Raw genomic sequence first — 19,236 nt, 5'->3', positions numbered from 1 at the left:
CATATTCTCTTGTTTTCTTTAGAAAACTATTTGCAATATGGCTGTCAGAGAAGAACAATCCATAAATTAGCTGCGCCGTATTGTAAGCCACAGGGTTCAAAGCGTAGGAAAAGAGTAGCGGCTTATAGTCAGAAAATTGACGGTAAATGTTTGCCACATTCCTCACGTAAAGCGTGAGTAAAGAATGGCGTTTCCTACCCTGTGAAGACCTGATAAGTCCGAAGGAGAAAGAGATGATACGATATTATCTGCTCACGGATGCCACCCGGTGGTTGTTTGAGCAAACTGCAGCTAGTTCTGGATAAATGAACCCCCCCCCACCCCGAGTCATACCAAATACTATAAAAATGGGAGTCATTACCTCCCTGCTTGGCACTCAGCATCAAGGGTTGGAATTGGGGGTTAAATCACCAAAAATGATTCCTGGGCGTGGCCACCGCTGCTGCTCACTGCTCCCCTCACCTCCCAGGGGGTGATCAAGGGTGATGGGTCAAATGCAGAGAATAATTTTGCCACACCTAGTGTGTGTGTGTGACAATCATTGCTACTTTAACGCTTCAGTCACACGCAGGATTCTCACAGGAATGACCGACTGTCATCTTTTGGTCGGACGACGACACTTCCTGCTTTGTGGTCAAAGGACTCACCTGAGCTCGTGGATCTGCAGCACGTCGGGGGCACTTCCTCCCAGAGAGTGCAAGGCCTGCTGGGACAGGTCCTGGGGGGGCGAGTAGAGCAGGTCCAGCTCGCGGGGGCTCAGGGCGTCGCTGGAGTCGTAGTCGCTGTCCGTGGGCAGGAACACCTCCGAGAAGCCGTCCTCGTCCGAGCACAGCAGCGAGTCTGCGAGCGAGGAGCATCCGGGTTCAAACCTCACCTGGACGCACCCGACCGGCACGCTCACCGCTGATGGCCGTCCTGCGGCACGGCTCCGGCGAGGGTGACGGCGTGGGCGGGGAGTCCATGTTGGAGGAGGTGGAGTCGTCCTTTTGCTGGCCGGAGTCGCTTCCCGCCGCGCTGGCGTCCACCAGGCAGGTGACGGGAACGCCGCCGCGAGGGTGCTTGTAGCGAGCGTACTGCAGCGCGTCCGTCAGCCAGCGGAGGTCTCGGCGCGTCTCGTCCAGCTGCTGCACCGCAACACCACACAATCATCATCACAACAACACCACACAAACATCACCACAACATGAGCAACAACACCACACAAACATCACCACAACATGAGCAACAACACCACACAAACGCAACAAAGCACAAAAAGGTATAATTTTGACGACACTTCCAGGAAAAGTCAGTAATGGAATCAAAAAGTAGTATTCAAGTAATAAATGTGACATTTTGGGGGTGATGTAAAACTTGTGTAGACGAGCAGCAACAACACAACTAATGTTGACATTCCTGTTCCTGGGTGATGTACTACATGTATTTATTTATCCAAGGTAAGACAATTAGGAACATGTTTTTATTTGCAATGTTGACCTGGCAAATAGGCAGCATTTACACAGAGGAGGAAGAGGAAGAGGAAGAGGAAGAGGAAGAGGAAGAGGAAGAGGAAGAGGAAGGGGAATAAGAAGAAAAAGAAAAAGAAAAAAGAAGAAAGAGAGTAAGAAAGAGAAAGAGGAGAAGAAGAAGGAAAGGAAAAAGAATGTCAAAGAATAAGTAGTAGAAAACGATGAAGAAGGAGAGGAAGAAAAAGAAGTAGAAGAGGGAAAAAAGAATAAAGGGCAAAAGAAGAAGGTGGTGAGGAAGAAGAAGGAGAAGAAGAAAAAGAAGAAGAGGAAAACAAAGGTAAAGAAGAAGACAAAGGGGGAGAAGAAGGAAAATAAGGAGAAGGAGAAGAAATAGGAGAATAAAAAGGAGGAAAAGAAGAAAAAGAAAAAGAAAAGAAAAAGAAAAGAAAAAGAAGAAGAAAAATGAGAAGGAGGAGTAGGAGAAGGAGGAGAATAAGAAGAAGAAAAAGAAAAATGAGAAGAAGAAGAAGAAGAAAACGGAGAAATAAAAGAAGAAGGAGAAGAATAATAAAAATAAAAATAATAAAGAGTAGGAGGAAGGGAAGGAAGAGAAGAAGGAGAATCCTAACAATAATCAAATCCTAATAAGAATCAAATACTAATAATGATCTAATTTAATACTAATTATAATATAATGTAATCCTAATAATGATCTAATCTAATTATAATAATAATAATCTAATCTAATCCTAATAATGTTCTGTTCTAATCTAATCTAATCCTAACAATGATGTAATGTAATGTAATCCTAACAATGATGTAATGTAATGTAATGTAACCCTAACAATGATGTAATGTAATGTAATGTAACCCTAACAATGATGTAATGTAATGTAATCCTAACAATGATGTAATGTAATGTAATCCTAACAATGATGTAATGTAATGTAATGTAATGTAACCCTAACAATGATGTAATGTAATGTAATGTAACCCTAACAATGATGTAATGTAATGTAATCCTAACAATGATGTAATGTAATGTAAGCCTAACAATGATGTAATGTAATGTAATCCTAACAATGATGTAAGGTAATGTAATGTAATCCTAACAATGATGTAATGTAATGTAATCCTAACAATGATGTAATGTAATGTAATGTAATCCTAACAATGATGTAATGTAATGTAATGTAATCCTAACAATGATGTAATGTAATGTAAGCCTAACAATGATGTAATGTAATGTAATCCTAACAATGATGTAATGTAATGTAATGTAATCCTAACAATGATGTAATGTAATGTAATCCTAACAATGATGTAATGTAATGTAATGTAATCCTAATAATGATGTAATGTAATGTAATGTAATCCTAACAATGATGTAATGTATTGTAACCCTAACAATGATGTAATGTAATGTAATCCTAACAATGATGTAATGTAATGTAATCCTAACAATGATGTAATGTAATGTAATGTAATCCTAACAATGATGTAATGTAATCCTAACAATGATGTAATGTAATGTAATGTAATCCTAACAATGATGTAATGTATTGTAACCCTAACAATGATGTAATGGAATGTAATCCTAACAATGATGTAATGTAATGTAATCCTAACAATGATGTAATGTAATGTAATGTAATCCTAACAATGATGTAATGTAATCCTAACAATGATGTAATGGAATGTAATCCTAACAATGATGTAATGTAATGTAATGTAATCCTAACAATGATGTAATGTAATCCTAACAATGATGTAATGTAATGCTAGCAAGGAAGGAGAGAAAGAGAGTGCAGAAAGGTTGTCCTCACATGGATGAAGTCCAGGATGAGTTGATGTCTCTGCCTGGCCGTCGTCACCTCGCCATCCGTGATGGCCTCCCGCACTGCCTGCTGGGTAATGAGGGCGTCCAGGTCCAGCACGGAGGACAGGCGGCAGTAGAGGCTGATGAACTTCTCCTTGTAGCTGCAGAAGTGCACTGAGGAGACAGGCGGGTGAGTGGAGGTGGAGCAGGTGGAGTTCCAAAGAGGAGTGTGTGTGTGTGTGTGTAGAAGGAGCAGGTGGAGGTCCAGAGAGGCAGGTGAGCGGAGGTGGAGCAGGTGGAGGTCCAGAGAGGAGTGTGTGTGTGTGTGTGTAAAAGGAGCAGGTGGAAGTCCAGAGAGGAGTGTGTGTGTGTAGAAGGAGCAGGTGGAGGTCCAGAGAGGAGTGTGTGTAGATGGAGTAGGTGGAGGTCCAGAGAGGAGTGTGTGTAGAAGGAGCAGGTGGAGGTCCAGAAAGGAGTGTGTGTGTGTGTAAAAGGAGCAGGTGGAAGTCCAGAGAGGAGTGTATGTGTGTAGAAGGAGCAGGTGGAGGTCCAGAGAGGAGTGTGTGTAGAAGGAGCAGGTGGAAGTCCAGAGAGGAGTGTGTGTAGATGGAGTAGGTGGAGGTCCAGAGAGGAGTGTGTGTATATGGAGTAGGTGGAGGTCCAGAGAGGAGTGTGTGTAGAAGGAGCAGGTGGAGGTCCAGAGAGGAGTGTGTGTGTGTGTAAAAGGAGCAGGTGGAAGTCCAGAGAGGAGTGTATGTGTGTAGAAGGAGCAGGTGGAGGTCCAGAGAGGAGTGTGTGTAGAAGGAGCAGGTGGAAGTCCAGAGGGGAGTGTGTGTAGATGGAGTAGGTGGAGGTCCAGAGAGGAGTGTGTGTATATGGAGTAGGTGGAGGTCCAGAGAGGAGTGTGTGTAGATGGAGTAGGTGGAGGTCCAGAGAGGAGTGTGTGTAGATGGAGTAGGTGGAGGTCCAGAGAGGAGTGTGTGTAGATGGAGGTCCAGAGAAGAGTGTGTGTAGATGGAGTAGGTGGAGGTCCAGAGAGGAGTGTGTGTAGATGGAGTAGGTGGAGGTCCAGAGAGGAGTGTGTGTAGGTGGAGGTCCAGAGAGGAGTGTGTGTAGATGGAGTAGGTGGAGGTCCAGAGAGGAGTGTGTGTAGATGGAGTAGGTGGAGGTCCAGAGAGGAGTGTGTGTAGATGGAGTAGGTGGAGGTCCAGAGAGGAGTGTGTGTAGATGGAGTAGGTGGAGGTCCAGAGAGGAGTGTGTGTAGGTGGAGGTCCAGAGAGGAGTAGGTGGAGGAGACCTACCCAGCTCAAACATCTGCAGCGGCAGGTGCAGGAAGCCCGCCAGCGGCGTGTAGGGGTTGGACTGACCGGGGGCGGAGCAAACATCGTCAGCGGCCGGCAGCAGCAGCAGGAAGGAGACGCCGTGACCCAGCTCCACCACTTCCTGGCTGTAGAGGCGGAAGTGACGGGCCTGCAGACAGGAAGTCAGCGTGTCATGTGGGCGGTGGGCGAGGGCGGGGCCAGGGCGCACCTGGTGCAGATGTAGGTTGATGTGCTTCAGCAGAGACTTGATGGCCGTCTGCAGCTCGTAGAACAGCAAAGGGGCGTGGCTTTCAGGCCTGGGCCGCGTCTCTTCGCTCTCCTCGCCGTTTGGATCTTTCTCGCCGGCCGCAGACAGCTTGAGGATCCAGTCCCACTCCTCCCTGGCGAGCAGCGCCGCAGATCACCCGTTAGAAGGAATTGTCCACCAGCAACAAGAAATACATTCCTTTATTTTCATTTAATCATATTTTAGTTCTATTTATTTATTTATCTATCTATTTTTGGATTAAAAAAATTAATTAAAAAATACATTCTGATTATTTTTTTTAATTTAATCTTATTTTATTTTTATTTTTTTTAATAAAAAAATAAATAATTAAAACAATATTAAAAACAAATAAAAATACATATATTAAAAAAAGAAATCCATTCCTTTTTTCCATTTAATCATATTTTAGTTAAATTTTTTAATTCAAAAATAATGAAAAATTTATAAAAAATACATACCATGTATTAAAAAAAGAAATACAAAAAATATAAACCTTTTTTTAAATGTAATCTTATTTTACCTAAAAAAAATTTAATAAAAAAATAATTAAAACAATATATAAAAACAAATAAAAAATACATATATTAAAAAAAAGAAATCCATTCCTTTTTTCCATTTAATCATATTTAAAAAAATTTTATTCAAAAATAATGAAAAATATATAAAAAAAATACATTAAAAATACATACCGTATATATTAAAAAAAGAAGAAGTAAAAAAAATATACCTTTTTTTTCATTGAATCTTGTTTTATTTGAATTTGTTTTTTTTTACCAAGAAAATAATTTAAAAAAATATATACAAACAATAAAAATACATGTATTAAAAAAAGAAGGAAAAAAGAAAAAGATTCCTTTTTTTAAAATTTAATCTTATTTTTCTTAATGAAAAAATATATTAAAAAACACATAAAATACATATATTAAAAAAAGAAGAAAAAAATAAATCCATTCGTTTGTTTGATTTAATCTTACTTAATGTTTTTTTTTAAATACAAATGTTTATTAAATAAATATATACAAAATAAATAGAAAAATACATATATTAAAAAAAAGAAAAAAAGATACTCATTGTTTTTTTTTCAATTTAGTCTTAATTTAGTTTTATAAAAAAAAGTACATATATAAAAAGAAGAAGAAAAAGAAAATAATTCCTTTTTTCCATTTAATCATATTTTAGTTTAATTTTTTTATTCAAAAATAATGAAAAATATATAAAAAATACATACCGTGTATTAAAAAAAACAACAAAAAAAACAAAACCTTTTTTAAAATTTTATCTTATTTTACTTTAATTTGTTTTTATAAAAAAATGATTAAAACAATATATAAAAACAAATAAAAAATACATATATTAAAAAAAGAAATCCATTCCTTTATTCCATTTAATCATATTTAAATTTTTTTAATTAAAAAATAATGAGAAATATATAAAAAATACATTAAAAAATACATACCGTATATTAAAAAAAGAAGAAGTAAAAAAATATATACCTTTTTTTTCATTTAATCTTGTTTTATTTTAATTTGTTTTTTTTACCAAGAAAATAATTCAAAAAATATATATACAAAGAATAAAAATACATGTATTAAAAAAAGAAGGAAAAAAGAAAAAGATTCCTTTTTTTTAAATTTAATCTTATTTTTCTTAATGAAAAAATATATTAAAAAACACATAAAATACATATATTAAAAAAAGAAGAAAAAAATAAATCCATTCGTTTGTTTGATTTAATCTTACTTAATGTTTTTTTTTAAATACAAATGTTTATTAAATAAATATATACAAAATAAATAGAAAAATACATATATTAAAAAAAAGAAAAAAAGATACTCATTGTTTTTTTTCAATTTAGTCTTAATTTAGTTTTATAAAAAAAAGTACATATATAAAAAGAAGAAGAAAAAGGAAATAATTAATTTTTTCCATTTAATCATATTTTAGTTTAATTTTTTTATTCAAAAATAATGAAAAATATATAAAAAATACATACCGTGTATTAAAAAAAACAACAACAAAAAAAAAAACCTTTTTTAAAATTTTATCTTATTTTACTTTAATTTGTTTTTATAAAAAAATAATTAAAACAATATATAAAAACAAATAAAAAATACATATATTAAAAAAAGAAATCCATTCCTTTATTCCATTTAATCATATTTAAAAAGATTTTATTCAAAAATAATGAGAAATATATAAAAAATACATTAAAAAATACATACCGTATATTAAAAAAAGAAGAAGTAAAAAAATATATACCTTTTTTTTCATTTAATCTTGTTTTATTTTAATTTGGTTTTTTTTTACCAAGAAAATAATTCAAAAAAATATATACAAACAATAAAAATACATGTATTAAAAAAAGAAGGAAAAAAGAAAAAGATTCCTTTTTTTTTTAAATTTAATCTTATTTTTCTTAATGAAAAAATATATTAAAAAACACATAAAATACATATATTAAAAAAAGAAGAAAAAAATAAATCCATTCGTTTGTTTGATTTAATCTTACTTAATGTTTTTTTTAAAATACAAATGTTTATTAAATAAATATATACAAAATAAATAGAAAAATACATATATTAAAAAAAAGAAAAAAAGATACTCATTGTTTTTTTTCAATTTAGTCTTAATTTAGTTTTATAAAAAAAATACATATATAAAAAGAAGAAAAAGGAAATAATTCCTCTTTTTAATGTATTCTTATTTTAGTTATATATATATATATATATATATATATATATATATATGGAATAAAAAAATAAAAAAAAGATTCCTTTTTTTTTTATTTAATCTTATTTTTCTTAATGAAAAAATATATTAAAAAACACATAAAATACATATATTAAAAAAAGAAGAACAAAATAAATCCATTCGTTTGTTTGATTTAATGTTTTTTTTTTTAAATACAAATGTTTATTAAATAAATATATACAAAATAAATAGAAAAATACATATATTAAAAAAAAGAAAAAAAGATACTCATTGTTTTTTTTCAATTTAGTCTTAATTTAGTTTTATAAAAAAAAATACATATATAAAAAGAAGAAAAAGGAAATAATTCCTTTTTTTAATGTATTCTTATTTTAGTTATATATATATATATATATATATATATATATATATATATATGGAATAAAAAAAAAAAAAAAAAGAGTATTTTTTTATGTATGTATTTTTTCGTTTTTTAAAAGAAGAAAGAAAAATAACTCCATTCCTGAGTCATGTGACCCACCTGGACACGTTGGAGTTTTCTCGCACACGGATGTGACACAGCATGTTGGGTGTCCTCTGGGAGACCAAGACCCTGATCTGGTCCACAGAGCTGCTCAGCTTCAGGTAGCCCAGATAGAGACCTGGTGCCAGGCGGTGGGTGCTGCGGCGCTGGTATGCTAAAATGTCCTGAGGAAAAGATAGAGTTCAAACCGGGGCTCTCCATAGTGCGCTCCGGGGGCCATATATATACAGGTAAAAGCCAGTAAATTAGAATATTTTGAAAAACTTGATTTATTTCAGTAATTGCATTCAAAAGGTGTAACTTGTACATTATATTTATTCATTGCACACAGACTGATGCATTCAAATGTTTATTTCATTTAATTTTGATGATTTGAAGTGGCAACAAATGAAAATCCAAAATTCCGTGTGTCACAAAATTAGAATATTGTGTAAGGGTTACATTTTGAAGACACCTGGTGCCACAAACTAATCAGCTGATTAACTCAAAACACCTGCAAAGGGCTTTAAATTGTCTCTCAGTCCAGTTCTGAAGCCTACACAAACATGGGGAAGACTTCAGATTTGACAGCTGTCCAAAAGGCAACCGTCGACACATTGCACAAGGAGGGAAAGACACAAAAGGTTATTGCTGAAGAGGCTGGCTGTTCTCAGAGCTCTGTGTCCAAACACATTAATGGAGAGGCAAAGGGAAGGAAAAACTGTGGTCAGAAAAAGTGTACAAGCGATAGGGATCACCGCGCCCTGGTCAAGATTGTGAAAAAAAACCCATTCAAAAATGTGGGGGAGATTCAGAAGGAGTGGACAGCTGCTGGAGTCAGTGCTTCAAGATCCACCACCAAGAGACGCTTGAAAGACATGGGTTTCAACTGCCGCATACCTCGTGTCAAGCCACTGTTGACCAAGAAACAGCGCGAAAAGCGTCTCACCTGGGCTAAGGAAAAAAAGAGCTGGACTGCTGCTGAGTGGTCCAAAGTCATGTTTTCTGACGAAAGCAAATTTTGCATTTCCTTTGGAAATCGAGGTCCCAGAGTCTGGAGGAAGACAGGAGAGGCACAGGATCCACGTTGCCTGAAGTCTAGTGTAAAGTTTCCACCATCAGTGATGGTTTGGGGTGCCATGTCATCTGCTGGTGTCGGTCCACTCTGTTTCCTGAGATCCAGGGTCAACGCAGCCGTCTACCAGCAAGTTTTAGAGCACTTCATGCTTCCTGCTGCTGACCTGCTCTATGGAGATGGAGATTTCAAGTTCCAACAGGACTTGGCGCCTGCACACAGCGCAAAATCTACCCGTGCCTGGTTTACGGACCATGGTATTTCTGTTCTAAATTGGCCCGCCAACTCCCCTGACCTTAGCCCCATAGAAAATCTGTGGGGTATTGTGAAAAGGAAGATGCAGAATGCCACACCCAAAAACGCAGAAGAGTTGAAGGCCACTATCAGAGCAACCTGGGCTCTCATAACACCTGAGCAGTGCCAGAAACTCATCGACTCCATGCCACGCCGCATTAACGCAGTAATTGAGGCAAAAGGAGCTCCAAGCAAGTATTGAGTATTGTACATGCTCATATTTTTCATTTTCATACTTTTCAGTTGGCCAACATTTCTAAAAATCCCTTTTTTGTATTAGCCTTAAGTAATATTCTAATTTTGTGACACACGGAATTTTGGATTTTCATTTGTTGCCACTTCAAATCGTCAAAATTAAATGAAATAAACATTTGAATGCATCAGTCTGTGTGCAATGAATAAATATAATGTACAAGTTACACCTTTTGAATGCAATTACTGAAATAAATCAAGTTTTTCAAAATATTCTAATTTACTGGCTTTTACCTGTATATATATATATATTTTTTTTTGTCCCCCTGGGGACCCAGAAGAGTCATAAAAATGTTGATTTAAAAAAAGGCCTATATTAATCATATTATATTATATATTAGTTAATTCAGAATTACTGGTCAAAATAAAAAAAAAGTTTTTACTATGTTTTATATCCTTTTTGTATAAGAAAATCCTGTTTTTTTATGGCAAAAACACAAAATATGCAACATTTTCCCCACATGATGTTCTTTACAAGTATATATAAACTTTTGACCAAGACTGTATGTTGTATTGGTTTTAGTATCTTTAATGTAAAAACTGTATTGTATTGACGTGGTCCTGGCTGGACACTCCTGGTTTCATAGTTGTGGGCGTGGCTACCTGCAAGGTGATGATGAGGATGTCCAGGGCGTAGGGCTCCTCGGGCGTGGACAGGGACTTCCTCTGACTCTGCAGCTTGGTCACCTGCATCCACTTGCCGCTGAAGAGCGAGTGCTGGCTCTCGGTGTCGCGGATGGTCACCAGCAGCACGTTGCCGTGGCGATCCTTGATGGGCTCGTAGTGCACCCGGCCCAGGTTGTGCGTGCCCAGGAGGTTCTGCAGCTGCCCGGCGGCGCTGAGCATCTTGTGGCGGGCCTGCAGGGTGGAGGACGAGGACATGGACACCGAGGTGCTCTGTCTCAGCCAGCGCACGTCCTCCCACATGCAGGACAGCTGCGGAGAGACCACACCTTCATGGGTCCGCTCGGCGGGACAAGACGGAGGAGGACGCACCTTGGTGAACCACAGGAAGTCTTGCGTGAGGGAGCTGCTGTAGGAGTCGTCCACCTCCACGATGGGGATCTGGTCCTCGGCCGTGACCAGCAGACTGTCCTTGTGGTAGAAGACTGCCGCCAAGTAGATCCCCCTGGAGAGTCAACGGCGATATAAGAAGCCTTCCAGCACAATCCAGCCAGAAGACACAAAACCAACCTCTTCAGCGTCTTCACAAACTTGTTGGAGGAGTTGAAAAGATGTTTCAGGCTTCTGGAGACCGACTGCTTCCTGCTGGGGTTCTGCAGCTTGGAAGCGTCTACACAGAGAAGGAAACACCACGCCTTTGGATTGCTTTGGACCAAACAACTCCACATCCAACATATGTTTTTTTTAGGACCGATACCGATTATTAGCACGTCCACATGACGAGTATGAATCAATTGATTAACGTGGACTTAAAGAAGTGTAAAAACTATTTAGTGGTCAATTGTACAGAATATGTACTGTACTGTGCAATCTACTAATTCAAGTCTCAATCAATCAAAGTATGTCTGTCATCAGCTGCACTTTAAAGAATAGAATAGAATAGAATAGAATGGACTTTATAGACTCTGCAGCATCGCGTGGACATCGGGGGCGGTACCTCTGGATTGGCAGACCGGGGTGGTGGTTCCTCTCTTTAAGAAGGGGAACCGGAGGGTGTGTTCTAACTATCGTGGGATCACACTCCTCAGCCTTCCCGGTAAGGTCTATTCAGGTGTACTGGAGAGGAGGCTACGCCGGATAGTCGAACCTCGGATTCAGGAGGAACAGTGTGGTTTTCGTCCTGGTCGTGGAACTGTGGACCAGCTCTATACTCTGGGCAGGGTCCTTGAGGGTGCATGGGAGTTTGCCCAACCAGTCTACATGTGTTTTGTGGACTTGGAGAAGGCATTCGACCGTGTCCCTCGGGAAGTCCTGTGGGGAGTGCTCAGAGAGTATGGGGTATCGGACTGTCTGATTGTGGCAGTTCGCTCCCTGTATGATCAGTGTCAGAGCTTGGTCCGCATTGCCGGCAGTAAGTCGGACACGTTTCCAGTGAGGGTTGGACTCCGCCAAGGCTGCCCTTTGTCACTGATTCTGTTCATAACTTTTATGGACAGAATTTCTAGGCGCAGTCAAGGCGTTTAGGGGATCCGGTTTGGTGGCTGCAGGATTAGGTCTCTGCTATTTGCAGATGATGTGGTCCTGTTGGCTTCATCTGGCCAGGATCTTCAGCTCTCACTGGATCGGTTCGCAGCTGAGTGTGAAGCGACTGGGATGAGAATCAGCACCTCCAAGTCCGAGTCCATGGTTCTCGCCCGGAAAAGGGTGGAGTGCCATCTCCGGGTTGCGGAGGAGATCTTGCCCCAAGTGGAGGAGTTCAAGTACCTCGGAGTCTTGTTCACGAGTGGGGGAAGAGTGGATCGTGAGATCGACAGGCGGATCGGTGCGGCGTCTTCAGTAATGCGGACGCTGTATCGATCCGTTGTGGTGAAGAAGGAGCTGAGCCGGAAGGCAAAGCTCTCAATTTACCGGTCGATCTACGTTCCCATCCTCACCTATGGTCATGAGCTTTGGGTTATGACCGAAAGGACAAGATCACGGGTACAAGCGGCCCAAATGAGTTTCCTCCGCCGGGTGGCGGGGCTCTCCCTTAGAGATAGGGTGAGAAGCTCTGTCATCCGGGAGGAGCTCAAAGTAAAGCCGTTGCTTCTCCACATGGAGAGGAGCCAGATGAGGTGGTTCGGGCATCTGGTCAGGATTCCACCCGGACGCCTCCCTAGGGAGGTGTTTAGGGCACGTCCAACCGGTAGGAGGCCACGGGGAAGACCCAGGACACGTTGGGAAGAATATGTCTCCCGGCTGGCCTGGGAACGCCTCGGGGTCCCACAGGAAAAGCTGGGCGAAGTGGCTGGGGAGAGGGAAGTCTGGGCTTCCCTGCTTAGGCTGCTGCCCCCGCGACCCGACCTCGGATAAGCGGAAGAAGATGGATGGATGGACTTTATTGTCATTATATTTGCATATAACGAGATTAAGGACTCCAACTTAAGGTGCGGTAGTGGGAACAAGTATGGGGTAAATATAAATTACACAACAGGTAATAAAGAGAAAAGTAACAATTGAAATAAACAGACTACTATCCCATAAAATCTGAATTCTAAACAAAATAAACACATCATTTATTGTGTAATTTTGCAATGCAACTCTGAGTGACAGTGACAACAAGCGGCCCTAACGGTGTTCGTCAACACCGTTCAATTATTGTAACGAGATGCTTCGAGGACAGGAATTATATCGATGACTTTATTGAGCAAAACTGTTTATATTGGGCCATAACCACACCAAAAACATGAGTAAAAAACTTCTATCTGGAAAAACGAGTCATTTTCTGCCATACAAAGCTTGTCATCTGTCACCAACACGCATAGCACTAAGCCACTGGTGCCTTTATGGCCACACAAAAAGTCGGACAACTCAAAACACCACACAAAGTTACACTATGACTCCTCAGTCAGTGTGCTTAATCTACTGTCATTTATTATTAATGTTAATGTATTGATACTAATCATGGAATGCTGTTACTATAGAAAGTTAGAGGAATGCACACCATGCATGCACATTGTGCAACATGAGGATGTTTAAATGTGATCTCTGAAAGGGGTACAAATGATTTCCAAAGCAGGACCCCCACCCAGACATATTGTACAATACTAATCCATAGCTTATGAAAAACAACATTTCTTTTCTTTTCATTACAAGTGGGCCAAATCACTATTATTACTAATGAAAATGACTCCTGTCATTTGAGTGTTATTATAGAAGATTGCTTTGAGACAGGTGTGCTGCTGGTATTGCCACGTGTGATGTTGCTCACATGTGCTCCACATGAACAATTAGAGGGAACATTGCTAGTCAGTCCATCCATGACGTGTCTACATCCTCCCCACTCGGTCCAGTGTGTGCACGTGCTAGTGCGACATACAGGTAAAAGCCAGTAAATTAGAATATTTTGAAAAACTTGATTTATTTCAGTAATTGCATTCAAAAGGTGTAACTTGTACATTATATTTATTCATTGCACACAGACTGATGCATTCAAATGTTTATTTCATTTAATTTTGATGATTTGAAGTGGCAACAAATGAAAATCCAAAATTCCGTGTGTCACAAAATTAGAATATTACTTAAGGCTAATACAAAAAAGGGATTTTTAGAAATGTTGGCCAACTGAAAAGTATGAAAATGAAAAATATGAGCATGTACAATACTCAATACTTGGTTGGAGCTCCTTTTGCCTCAATTACTGCGTTAATGCGGCGTGGCATGGAGTCGATGAGTTTCTGGCACTGCTCAGGTGTTATGAGAGCCCAGGTTGCTCTGATAGTGGCCTTCAACTCTTCTGCGTTTTTGGGTCTGGCATTCTGCATCTTCCTTTTCACAATACCCCACAGATTTTCTATGGGGCTAAGGTCAGGGGAGTTGGCGGGCCAATTTAGAACAGAAATACCATGGTCCGTAAACCAGGCACGGGTAGATTTTGCGCTGTGTGCAGGCGCCAAGTCCTGTTGGAACTTGAAATCTCCATCTCCATAGAGCAGGTCAGCAGCAGGAAGCATGAAGTACTCTAAAACTTGCTGGTAGACGGCTGCGTTGACCCTGGATCTCAGGAAACAGAGTGGACCGACACCAGCAGATGACATGGCACCCCAAACCATCACTGATGGTGGAAACTTTACACTAGACTTCAGGCAACGTGGATCCTGTGCCTCTCCTGTCTTCCTCCAGACTCTGGGACCTCGATTTCCAAAGGAAATGCAAAATTTGCTTTCGTCAGAAAACATGACTTTGGACCACTCAGCAGCAGTCCAGCTGGTGTCGGTCCACTCTGTTTCCTGAGATCCAGGGTCAACGCAGCCGTCTACCAGCAAGTTTTAGAGCACTTCATGCTTCCTGCTGCTGACCTGCTCTATGGAGATGGAGATTTCAAGTTCCAACAGGACTTGGCGCCTGCACACAGCGCAAAATCTACCCGTGCCTGGTTTACGGACCATGGTATTTCTGTTCTAAATTGGCCCGCCAACTCCCCTGACCTTAGCCCCATAGAAAATCTGTGGGGTATTGTGAAAAGGAAGATGCAGAATGCCAGACCCAAAAACGCAGAAGAGTTGAAGGCCACTATCAGAGCAACCTGGGCTCTCATAACACCTGAGCAGTGCCAGAAACTCATCGACTCCATGCCATGCCGCATTAACGCAGTAATTGAGGCAAAAGGAGCTCCAACCAAGTATTGAGTATTGTACATGCTCATATTTTCCATTTTCATACTTTTCAGTTGGCCAACATTTCTAAAAATCCCTTTTTTGTATTAGCCTTAAGTAATATTCTAATTTTGTGACACACGGAATTTTGGATTTTCATTTGTTGCCACTTCAAATCATCAAAATTAAATGAAATAAACATTTGAATGCATCAGTCTGTGTGCAATGAATAAATATAATGTACAAGTTACACCTTTTGAATGCAATTACTGAAATAAATCAAGTTTTTCAAAATATTGTAATTTACTGGCTTTTACCTGTATGTTTGATCCTAAAGAAGGGCGCACGCTCACCTCCGCAGCAGTAGTGCGAGTGCGTCGCTCGGACCTGCTGCAGCAGACGCTCCATGGCTTCGATGTGACTCCGCCTCCTGGGCTCCCGCCCCTCGCTCTCTCGCCAGTCTGATGAAAGATCATAACGTTCATGTTCTGTTCCAGCGCCTGCATTTTGCCCGTGCGCCACTATTGATCCACGCCGTGTGCTCCCCAGTGTGTAGTGATCAATGCTCATGAATCATGCTTGACTAACACAATCATCTGGCTCGTTATTTCACAAACACTAAGTGTTGTCTGCTGAAAAGATGAATATCTGCAAGGTGTGCTCTCTTTACATCTCATGCCTGCACTTGGACATCAGTGCATAAACATACACCCACACAACCTATCCCTCTCACACACACACACACACACACACACACACACACACACACACACACACACACACACACACACACACACACACACAAACTCTTCAAGGCTAAAAGGCTGGAGTGTGTGCAGAGTCGTGACGAGTAGAGAAGAATGGCTTTGTGTGTTAAATGACTTGAGTTACAAAACATAAAGAATGTATTTTTAGTGAGCGTGCTGAATGTCGGAGCTACATCGTGCCTTGCAGCGTTTTATTGATTTGAAAAAAACATTTTTTAAAAGCCTTTAGCGCTCCTTTCAAGTCTGGTCCCAGGGACTCTGAGGGGTCTCAGTCATAGAAATGTGAACAATAAGTTACATTTGATTTGTGCTTATCATTTTTATGCAATGACACAAACAAAAAAAAGGGACAAGTTTGGGGAGGATCACTAAACTTTGTTCACTTTAAAAACTGTGAATGGGGCACATTCGGGGAGATTTTCACATGGTTGGGGGTTTTAGTTATTAGATGTGTCAAAAAAAATGGACTTTCGAACGAATATCGATAAAAAAAACATGCATTTAATTGGGAGGAATTTAAGGGTATCACTCGTTTCGGCCGGGTTCATAAGCTCTCCCTATATGCCGACGATCTTCTGTTGTTCGTTTCAGACCCCTCATCCTCGCTTCCCCATATACTATCGATTCTGGATCAGTTCGGTCGTTTGTCAGGGTACAAACTGAATATTCAGAAAAGCGAACTATTTTTTGTGAATAATTTGGCAAGGCCACTCCCGCGCTCACAATTCCCCTTGAAGATCTCGGAGGAAGGATTTAAATACTTGGGTGTGTTCGTCTCGAATTCTCCCACAGAGCTGTTCCGTAAAAACTTTCAAGCACTGTTGGACAAATGTAAATCGGACTTGTCCAGGTGGGCTGCCCTCCCCCTATCCCTAGTTGGCCGCATTAACCTCATAAAAATGATTTTACTTCCGAAATTTTTTATATCTCTTTCAGCACATCCCTATATGTCTCAACAAATCATTTTTTGTTGGCCTTGATCAACAACTTCTTGCTTTCATTTGGCAAAACAGGCCAGCCCGCCTTGGGAAAGCCACTCTACAGCTCCCTAAGGCGGAGGGTGGTCTAGCACTTCCAAACTTTAGAAATTATTTCTGGGCCTGCAATATTAATAAACTTCTGTACTGGGCCCATTGCGACTCCCCAGCCGCCTGTCCACCTTGGGCTCACATAGAGGTGGCATCGTCTAATGGTTCCCTGCACGCGGTGATTTGCTCACAGCTACCATTATGTTCATTGGGGACTTCCCTAAACCCAGTTGTTAAAAATACCATTAAAATTTGGACTCAATTTAGGAAACATCACGGCTTGCACAAGGCTTCCAGCGGTGCTCCGATTTTGAACAATCCCGCCTTTCTCCCTGCCTGCTCGGATTCTGCGTTTCGAACTTGGTCGACTAACGGACTTAAAATTCTCAATGACCTGTACCACGATGGAGTGTTCTCTTCCTTCGCTTCTCTGTCAACAAGATACAATCTGCCTAATACTCATTTCTTTCGATACCTCCAAACAAGGCATTTTATTAAAAAACAATTTCCTCATTTTCCCAACCGCCCCCCAGAAGCAGAAATCGATCGGTTTCTCTCCTTTGACTCTGACCAACGACGTTTAATATCTGTCATATATAATGAAATCGGCCTTCTGAATCCACTTAATACTTCACCTGTCAGAGAATCATGGGAGCATGACCTTGGAGCACCTATACCTGACGGGAGGTGGAGAGAGGCTTTGAGGCTGGTACATTCATCGTCCATATGCGCTAGTAATAGCCTAATACAATGTAAGGTATTACATAAAGCACATTTCACCAATGCTAGACTGGCTAAAATATACCCCAACCACAGCGACACTTGTAACCGCTGTAGACAATCCCCAGCTGACCATCTGCATATGTTCTGGACGTGCCCAAAACTCTCAAGTTTTTGGTCGGCTATTTTCGACACTGTTGGGCAGGCCCTCGATAGGACAATAACACCCAGCCCGCTGACTGCCCTTTTTGGCGTTCCCCAGGTGGACGGTTTACCTGCAACCGCTCGTCATGTCATTGCGTTAACGACTCTGCTGGCTAGGCGTACAATTCCTTTTAAATGGAAGCTTGCGTCTCCGCCGAGCCATAACAGTTGGATACAAGATGTCTTGCGGTGTCTCCAGTTAGAGAAGCTTCGGTTCTCCCAGAAAGGATCTGTGTCATCTTTCCATAAAACTTGGGGCCCCCTCCTAGACCTTATTAGAGACAAGCTTGACATCACCCCAAGCGATTCGAGTAACACAATTTAGACAGAGCTGACCGCTGAAGCCCCCCCCCCCCCCCCCCCCCCCGACCCTCACTCCCTGTGTTTATTTACTTTTACGTTTTATTTTTATTTATTTATTTATTTTATTTTATTATTTATTTATTTTTGCACATCTTATGTAGTATTTATTTATTTATTTACCTTATTTATTTTTTGTTTATCTTTAATATATTTGTTAGATTGAATCTAAGTTTGCATATATTCATGTGTGTCTATATTTGTTGTGGACACTAGGTGACAATTACCTTGGGAATTAAAGTGGGTGGGTACTGTAAGGGGTGGGGTTTACTATGTTACATATTGTAAAATGTGCAGATGCCTCAACTTGCTGTTGCCATGATCCATCATACTGTACTGTCTGCAAAATTCAATAAAAATATTTGAAAAAACAAAACAAAACATGCATTTGTCTTGTCTAGACACTCAGACAAATCATATAGAAGATGTAGGTGATCTATATCTGCCCTACACATTGACTTTAGAAAAGAGAAGTGTTGGATACTTCTCTTGTTGCCTTATTTGTATTTGACTTTATTAGAATTGTATGCAGACTTCATGCAGGTCAACTTAGTTGCCAGAATTTTACCATAAAAAAGCAGTTTTCTATGTACTTTAAAAAAAGCTGCCACTGTAAAATATAGTAGTACTTGTATAAAAATACAAGAATGTAGTTTTTTTTTACATTGTACATGAAAAGAAAATCTAATAATCCACTGTAAAGGAAATTGTGTTAGAAGTGGCCCTTGCATAAAAATAATGTCGTTTTTTTTTTACATTTTACGTGAAAAGACAATCAAATAATCCACTGTAAAGGAAATTGTGTTAGAAGTGGCCCTTGTATAAAAATAATGTCGTTTTTTTTACATTGTACGTGAAAAGACAATCAAATAATCCACTGTAAAGGAAATTGTGTTAGAAGTGGCCCTTGTATAAAAATAATGTCGTTTTTTTTACATTGTACGTGAAAAGACAATCAAATAATCCACTGTAAAGGAAATTGTGTTAGAAGTGGCCCTTGCATAAAAATAATGTAGTTTTTTTTTACATTTTACGTGAAAAAACAATCAAATAATCCACTGTAAAGGAAATTGTGTTAGAAGTGGCCCTTGCATAAAAATAATGTAGTTTTTTTTTACATTTTACGTGAAAAGACAATCTAATAATCCACTGTAAAGGAAATTGTGTTAGGAGTGGCCCTTGTATAAAAATAATGTCGTTTTTTTTA

At 39.5% G+C, this 19,236-nt stretch overlaps 1 protein-coding gene across 1 annotated transcript in view; it reads right to left on the bottom strand.

The window, feature by feature from the left end:
* Nucleotides 1–395: 395 nt before the first annotated feature.
* ankfn1a (ankyrin repeat and fibronectin type III domain containing 1a) overlaps nt 396–19,236 on the bottom strand; it is a 54,220-nt gene continuing 35,379 nt past the window's right edge. Inside the window, exons 8-17 of the mRNA XM_061926681.2 lie at nt 15,304–15,411; nt 10,887–10,986; nt 10,689–10,821; nt 10,296–10,628; nt 8,090–8,256; nt 4,798–4,969; nt 4,569–4,737; nt 3,275–3,441; nt 902–1,124; nt 396–840 (exon numbers count right to left, since the gene is read on the bottom strand). Coding sequence (XP_061782665.2) covers nt 644–840; nt 902–1,124; nt 3,275–3,441; nt 4,569–4,737; nt 4,798–4,969; nt 8,090–8,256; nt 10,296–10,628; nt 10,689–10,821; nt 10,887–10,986; nt 15,304–15,411 — 1,769 coding nt within the window. The 3' untranslated portion in view covers nt 396–643. The remainder of the gene's footprint in view (nt 841–901; nt 1,125–3,274; nt 3,442–4,568; nt 4,738–4,797; nt 4,970–8,089; nt 8,257–10,295; nt 10,629–10,688; nt 10,822–10,886; nt 10,987–15,303; nt 15,412–19,236) is intronic.

Source organism: Nerophis lumbriciformis, linkage group LG32, assembly GCF_033978685.3.
Source record: "Nerophis lumbriciformis linkage group LG32, RoL_Nlum_v2.1, whole genome shotgun sequence".
Taxonomy (NCBI): domain Eukaryota; kingdom Metazoa; phylum Chordata; class Actinopteri; order Syngnathiformes; family Syngnathidae; genus Nerophis; species Nerophis lumbriciformis.
This window is presented reverse-complemented; position numbering and strand designations above follow the sequence as displayed.